General features: G+C 54.6%; 2 protein-coding genes across 3 annotated transcripts in view; both read left to right on the top strand.

Annotated features, from left to right (window-relative positions):
- Plin5 (perilipin 5) overlaps positions 1-2956 on the top strand; it is a 6232-nt gene extending 3276 nt beyond the window's left edge. For both annotated transcript variants that reach the window (XM_021149338.1, XM_029471041.1), the window contains 3 exons: positions 448-647; positions 1635-1748; positions 2040-2956. In XM_021149338.1, the coding sequence (XP_021004997.1) occupies positions 448-647; positions 1635-1748; positions 2040-2552 (827 nt within the window). In that variant the 3' untranslated portion in view covers positions 2553-2956. The remainder of the gene's footprint in view (positions 1-447; positions 648-1634; positions 1749-2039) is intronic.
- Positions 2957-4559: 1603 nt separating this feature from the next.
- Positions 4560-7567, top strand: part of Plin4 (perilipin 4) — a 9117-nt gene continuing 6109 nt past the window's right edge. Inside the window, exons 1-5 of the mRNA XM_021185796.2 lie at positions 4560-4887; positions 4975-5042; positions 5129-5267; positions 5942-6000; positions 7173-7563. Of these exons, the coding sequence (XP_021041455.2) occupies positions 4575-4887; positions 4975-5042; positions 5129-5267; positions 5942-6000; positions 7173-7563 (970 nt within the window). The 5' untranslated portion in view covers positions 4560-4574. The remainder of the gene's footprint in view (positions 4888-4974; positions 5043-5128; positions 5268-5941; positions 6001-7172; positions 7564-7567) is intronic.

Genomic DNA, 7567 nt, shown 5'->3' with positions numbered 1-7567 from the left:
AAAAAAAAAAAAAAAAAAAACAACCTGTGTGTGTGTGTGCTTGTGTGCACACATGTGTGCCACAGCAGGCACAGAGACTTAGATAATATCTTTGAGAATTGGTTCTCTCCTTCTACCATGACACTGAACTTGAGTCATCACTGAGCCATCTTGCTGGCCAGATGCCAACACACCCTACCCCTTTCCCTCATCTTTACAGTATAGGGGCCAGGGCTGGGGCTACTTGCCTAGCATTCACAAAGACTTGGGTCCAATCCCTAGCATCCCATAAACTCTGTGTGGCAGCACATGCCTGTCACCTCAGCACTCTGAGGTAGAAACAGGATGGTCAGGAGTTCAAGGTCAACCTCCAATATTGGAGTTGGAGGCTACATGTTTCAAACGGAATGATGAGTGGCAGAAGTGCAGGCCACAGCCATGATGAACTCCTGCCTTTCTCATCCTTAGCGGCCCTGGCAGCTGAGGCCGAGGGCCCAGAAGTGGGCACAGTGGAGGAGCAGAGGCAGCAACAGGGCTACTTTGTGCGCCTGGGATCCCTATCGGCACGCCTCCGCCATCTCGCCTATGAACACTCTTTGGGGAAACTGAGGCAGAGCAAACACCGCACCCAGGAGATGCTGGCCCAGTTGCAGGAAACGCTGGAGCTGGTGAGCAACTTGGAGTATCTAATGGGGTTAGGGGTGTGAGCGGGGCTATCGCTGGGGGCGGGGCATTCACTGAGTATGTGAGCTGGTTTCTTCTGGGGGATGTGGGCGGGGCTCTTGCTGGAGATTGGGCTTCCAGAGTTCTGAGTCTATAGAGTGGAGGAAGAAATCCCATCCCTGTCCCCATCTGGAACTGTCACCCTAGCTCCCACATTTCATAAGGTTCCAGATTCTCCCCATTCCCAGTAGTGGGATGGGATGGGGACTTTACATGTGCTGGGAAGGTGCTCAGCACTGAGCCATACCTCAGCTCTCCACACACTGTGGCAGCTATTGAACACCTACTGTCCAGCTGGCCTGTCCGTGGCAGCTATTGAACACCTACTGTCCAGCTGGCCTGTCTGTGGCATCTATTGAACACCTACTGTCCAGCTGGCCTGTCCGCGGCCCGCCTACTGTGGCTGATGGGGTACACTTTGCACAGTCTGCTTACTAAATGCTAATTGAGAAAGTTCACTGTGTGCCTGGCCAAAGCTGCTTACTTTACCAGCTGTGTGGGGCAACAGGATCTTGCAGTATCTAATGGGTGGCTGGGGCGTGGTGGCACTGGCCTGTCCTCCCAACACTCAGGAAACTGTGTAGCCACTCCCACCCATCACCTCCCTATGTCAAGGTTTTGTCCTCATTCAATAGTAATTCCATCTCCAGTCAGCCCCCCCTCCCCATCCTGGCTCTGTGGGTGTGAGTCTGGGGCATCCTAGGAGCCGATCTGTGCTGGTTGTCCTGTCTTGTCACCCGCTGAGCCATGAACAGCAGTGCAGCCATCAGTTTCCCCTGGGCTGTGACAGTGAGCATCTAGAGAAGCAGAAGGGAGGAGGGGCAGGCTGGCCAACAGAGCGCAAGGCTGGCTGCAGTCAGACTGCACGCATTAAGGGCTACTGGAGTCTTGCTGCAGACCTCAGCCTAACTCCTGGTGTCCCCATCCCACAGATCCAGCATATGCAGAGAGGGGCAAGCCCCACCCCTACTTTCCATCCCCCAAAGACTCAGGAGCTGTGGGGGAACTGGAGCCCGTGTCTAGAGAATGGCCGCAGCCACAGTGAGGTAAGGGGCCTGAGGAGGGCAGGACCTTGTGTGTTGCAAGCCTAGGCTCCAGTACTCTCACCAGGTCATTCCCTCTATCCCACTGTGTGTCATAGGGGAAACAGGTCAATCCTGTTAGGTGTCCATGTGAGAAATTAGGTCAAATTACTGTGTTCTCATGGCAAGCCAAGGCCCTCACATTAGATTTCATGGGGAAACTAAGGCAGGCCAAAGCTTCCATTAAATGTATGAGAAAACTAAGATAGGCCAAGGCTCTTGTTGGTATAAGGAAACTGAGGCCTGCCCTTGCAGGTGGAGCTGGAGACACTGGCTCTGTCTCGAAGTTTGACCCTGGAGCTGCAGAATGCAGTGGATGCCCTGGCAGGCTGTGTTCGGGGCCTGCCACCTGGTGCCCAGGCCAAGGTGGCTGAGGTGCAGCGCAGCGTGGATGCTCTACAGGCCACCTTTGCTGATGCACACTGCCTTGGTGATGTGGCACCCACTGCTCTGGCTGAGGGCCGGGGCAGTGTGGCCCGGGCACATGACTGTGTGGATGAGTTCCTGGATTTGGTCCTTCGGGCCATGCCACTGCCCTGGCTTGTGGGGCCCTTTGCACCCATCCTGGTGGAACAGTCGGAGCCCCTGATCAACCTGGCCACCTGTGTGGACGAGGTGGTGGGTGACCCTGATCCTCGCTGGGCACACATGGACTGGCCAGCTCTGAAGAGGGCCTGGGAGGCTGAGTCTGCAGACCCTGGGGGTCAAGAGGCTGAGAACCCAAGGGGGCAAGTCAAGCACACAATGATGCCAGAGCTGGACTTCTGACCATTGAGGTCTCTACTGCCCCCTGGTGGTTACGTGACAGCACTCACGCAGGCTAGGGCTTCTCTTCCCTTCCCTGGGACCTCAAAAGGTCTAAGTGGACCTCAGAATCTCCCTCTCTTATGATCCTGTCCTTACCCCCAAAGTTGATACATGAGAGAGAGGCTGAGGCAGGAGGATTGAGAGTCTGAGTCCAGTGTGAGCTGCCTTATCAAGATTATCTCAAAAACAAGCAAACAAACAAACAAATAAACAAAAAAGGAAAAGGTGGCTGGAGGAAGACCTGGTGCTCACATCATCTACCTGGGGGCTCAGAACTCTTCGAATCAAATGCTTTTGGCTGGTGTCCAGAGACTCAATTGCTTTGCTGTTTGTGGTCCTGAATAAATATGCTTGATGTGGTCTGAGGTAGGTTTTGGAACTTGGGTGCTGGGAATGTTCAGGGTGTGACTTTAGGGATGTAGGGATGGAGTTTTGAGCATGCAGGGATGGTGTATTTCTTAATGAGCTACAGGGAGAAGCTTAGGTTAAGCTTCGAATACACATAAATGGAAGCCATTCTTACTTTAGTATAAATCAGCTCTTAGAACCTCTTGGGAGCAGCAGAGGAATGGGGGACCCCATGGGGTGGCTTTTCTTCTCTCTCCTCACTGGGCCTGCAGCTTCTCTGGCTGCATTGGTGAGGGGCTGTGGAAGACAGAGAGGCAGGGCAAAGGCCAGGATGGGTCCCATGGGGTCCTCCTAACCTCTCACCACATTCTTAGCCACCCTCTGACTCTCAGGTCTGGCAGTGTGTTGGGAAACCACTGTCTAGCATGGTGAGGTCAGGGCAGCCCCAGAGCCTGGTCTAGATGGCATTTCTGGGCATCCAGAAACCCCCATAACTCCCTGGTGCTCAGAGCAGTGTCTTGGAACAGGCACAACCCTCCTCCAGGCCCACTACCACCTCCTCCAGGGAGCTTAGTGAATTGTGGGGGACAAGTGGGAGCTGGCAGCACAAGAGGGAGCTAGATGCAGTACTCCCTCCCACCCACCCCAACCCCTCAGGAGCAATAACTGGGAGCACCCTCTTCTGTTCCAGAACTGTCACCTAACACACCCAAGATTCCAAGGAAACAAACCAGGGACCCCAGACCCCCACCTGGAACCTCTTTCCCTAGTTTAGCAGTGGCAGAGTTAATTGCTCCATCGCTGAGGCTGGCATCTCTGTCCCAGGAGTACAAGCCTGGGACAGAGCCCAGGGCAGGAGTGGCAGTCACTGTGCCCAGTCACTTCACCAGTGGCCTGCTTGGCATACAGGGAGTTCAGGGGCTGTCTGAATCCTGCCTGTGGGGCCTCAGGCCCAGGATGCTCCCTCCTGACACACACACACACATACACAGAGAGAGAGAGAGAGAGAGAGAGAGAGAGAGAGAGAGAGAGAGAGAGATTGAGAGAGAGAGATTGAGATTACACCAGACTGAGTTCTCACACTTCAGTCCAAGTTCCTTACAGTAGAGGGACATACTACTGCCCTCCACAAGACACACACTCTTCTCTTGGAAACCCTGTTTCTGCCCAGGGAATGCTAAGGTGCTGTTTGTTGAGTGACTACTGATCACATACGACCTCATTTCAAACTCTCATACACCTTCACTTCTCCCCATTTAGACAAATGTTTCCTAAGTGTCTTATGTGTGCCTGGCACTATCCTGGGCACACTATATAAACAGGATGACAGAGGTAAGACTGTGTGAGAATCTAGAGAAAGGCATAGCAGGCAGGGGTGTGGCCTGTGCAAAGGACCTGGGGCAGAAGACGAAGCTGTGTGAAGGCTGTGGGTGAGAAAGGGTCCTGAGTGTTGGAGGAGGTGCCTGTGACTGGAATACTCCTAGCCAGGGAGCTGGGGAACAGTGGGAGGAGGGAGGCAAGGAAGCCAGCTGATAAGTCTAGAAGGTAAAACTGAGACCCACAGGTGGTGCCTGGTAAGAAAGGCATCCCATCTCAGAAAAGTAGAGGCAGAGAGTGGGAGGTTCCTTGGGATGCATGGCTGGCCTGTTAGTCACTGGGCCTTCAGCAGGCACCATAAACAGAGGCTGCTTGGCCCACAGTGGAGAGCAGGGGAAAGGTGCTGGGTTGGGTCCACACCGCCTGTGCGGGCAGGCATGTGACACCCCGCCTCCCCCGCTCTCTGGCCGCCTGCCTGGGCCAGCCAGGCCCACACCCTCCCCAGACCCTATAAGGCTTGGGAATTGGGCGCCCAGACGCTGCCAGCAGCGGTCCTGCTCTGAGGGACCCTTTACCCTGACTGGTCCAGGTGAGTCGAACTGCTGTGTCACCCAGAGTCTGCCACCTCCAGGTGGGTGAAGGGGGTGCTGGTGGGAGTCAGGGTGGGGATGAAACAGGAGGGCCCTCCAGCACTTTCCACTTTCTTCTCCTTTCTTAGCCCCGCAGGCTGCCATCATGTCAGCTTCAGGAGATGGGACCAGGGGTCCCCCCAAATCCAAAGGCAAGGTAAGAGAACAGAGGGCTACCCTGCCAGGGACCCTAGGAAGGCAACCCCAGTGTCCACTTACCTCACCCCTACTCACCCCACGCAGACCCTGAGCAGTTTCTTTGGGTCCCTGCCTGGCTTCAGCTCTGCCCGGAACCTGGTGTCCCACACTCACAGCTCCACCTCCACAAAGGACTTACAAACAGCAACAGACCCCTCGGAGGCTCCTGCCCCTTCATCTAAAGGTGAGTGGCACAAGATAAGTGGGGACTGAGTAGCCTGGCAGAGCAACTGCCTGGGAAGGAGCTTCAGCAACTCTGGTGACCTTGTATCTATGTAATCTCCTTAGATAAGGAAACTGAGGCGGAGATACTGAGCAATATAGCCGGGGGGGGGGGGGAACGGGGCGTTTAAACCCTGTCAAGGTGCCTCTGCTCTTTGCACTGGATACTAGGCTGGACGGTGTGCTTGTCTGAGCTTGTCAAGGGTACTCAGAGAGGGCCAGCAGCTGCCCTGGGGTAACACAGCATTCTGAGGCTCAACTGGGGTGCCTGCAGCAGGCTATTTCCTTGAAGGTCACATATGTGTAACAGGCAGCTGGTGACCATGGCAGGGCTGCCACGGCAGGGTGGCACCACTTGCCCACTGCAAGCTCTGTGGGCCCTAAGTGTGCAGGGTGGGTGTCCAGCACTCAGAGTCCAGCACAGAATGTCCTCCCGCAGCTGCAGGGGCCTGCGTCACATGGGCAAGGGCCACCCTTGGCAGTGAGTGGGAAGGGAGGCTGGGCCTGGCTCCTGCTTTCCCTTGCCAGCAGCTGGGACATTCCTGTCCTTTAGGGACAGGCTTGGTAATTGCACAACAGCACCAGGCTCTAGCCAGAGGCCTGCCCCTCATTCCCTGTCTGTCTCTGTCTCTGCAGTGTCCACCAACTCACAGATGGCAGGGGATGCAGCAGGGCTGCTCCAACCTTCTGAACAGGTGAGCTGGGTTGGAAGACCTTGGACAGGAAACCTGGGCTTCTCTGGGAGGTTCTACTTCCTTTCACGAGGTAGGGTTACCAGTACATTCTCTACCTTGGGCCTCAGTTTTCACATCTGGGAAATGGGCACAACCTTTCAGCAATCCTATGGGCTCTGTGCTCAGCACTTGTTTTCCCCTGCCCCTGGGACACAGGGACTGTGTCCCAAAACACCACACAAATCAGTTCTCAGAGGGCCAGCAATGATAGGACCACACCCTGTAGACTCAAATCAAATCACAACCCTGGCAGCCAGGATCACCTCTATTTTGGCAACAATTAAGCATCCATCGAATCCCTTTCATTTACCCTCCTGACCCTGAAGGAAATGGGGTTTGCTTGTATCTGATACAGGGTCTCATGTGCCCAGGTTGGCCTGTACTTCATTATATAGCTGAGGCTGACCTTGAGCATCTGATCTTCCTGCCTCAACCTCCCAAATGCTGGATTGACAGGTGTGTGCATACCTCTGCACTACAGCGCCAGCCCCAGCAGGCGTGGGTATATTTTCTAGGCAGGCTTTGGGGGAGGGGTGACACCTTACATCACTCAAAGGTAGGGAGCACTCAGGCACTGTGGGATGCAATGCTGGCCCAGCTTTCACTGACTCAGTGCCCACAGCTCCTCTGTTGGGACAACTTTAGACTCTGCAGGTCTGTTCAAAGTCCCCTGGGGAAGTAGCATCTAGCCAGAGCTGCTCAGTGGCAACATATCTGTGTCACCCCAGCAAGTCCTTCTTGGCTACATGAGACCCTGTATCAAGCAGTCAAGTGACAATAGAGGGCGGCCTCTGATCTTGTGGTCCCTTGGCAATAGTTTGAGCTGTCAAAGCCCAGCAGTCACTGATGGGGTCTCATACTAACTATATAGCCCAGGCAGACGTGCAACAATCCTGCCTCAGCTTCCTAAGTGCTGGGATGATCACATGTCCAGCTAGAAGGGAATCATTTTAGTGAGATTGTATGCTCTGTCCTGGGTTCCCAGACATTACCCTACAGCTGGATAAGGCTAGGGTGTTTGGTCAGGGTAGGTGCAGAGAAAGATCCAAGGAACTCAGAGGACTGGGTGCACAGAAGATATGGACAGCATAGAGGGACTTTTGTGGGTGTTGACCTCTGCCTTTCCTCATTAGAAAGCTGGAGACAAGGACATGGGAAGTTTCAGTGTGACCAGCAGTGAAGATGCCTTCTCCTCTGGGGTGTTTGGCATCATGGATGCTGCAAAAGGAATGGTCCAGGGTGGATTGGGTGCTACCCAGTCGGCCCTTGTCGGCACTAAGGAGGCAGTGTCTGGAGGTGTCATGGGAGCAGTGGGTGTGGCCAAAGGTCTTGTCAAGGGAAGTCTTGACACTTCAAAGAATGTCCTCACCAATACGAAGGACACAGTTACCACAGGACTCATGGGAGCTGCAAACATGGCCAAAGGGACAGTACAGACAGGCCTGGATACCACCAAGTCAGTGGTCATGGGCACTAAGGACACGGTGACCACAGGACTCACAGGGGCTGTGAATGTGGCTAAAGGTGC

Source organism: Mus caroli, chromosome 17, assembly GCF_900094665.2.
Source record: "Mus caroli chromosome 17, CAROLI_EIJ_v1.1, whole genome shotgun sequence".
NCBI lineage: Eukaryota > Metazoa > Chordata > Mammalia > Rodentia > Muridae > Mus > Mus caroli.
Note: the sequence above shows the minus strand (reverse complement) of the source record. Positions and strands in the feature narration are given on the sequence as shown.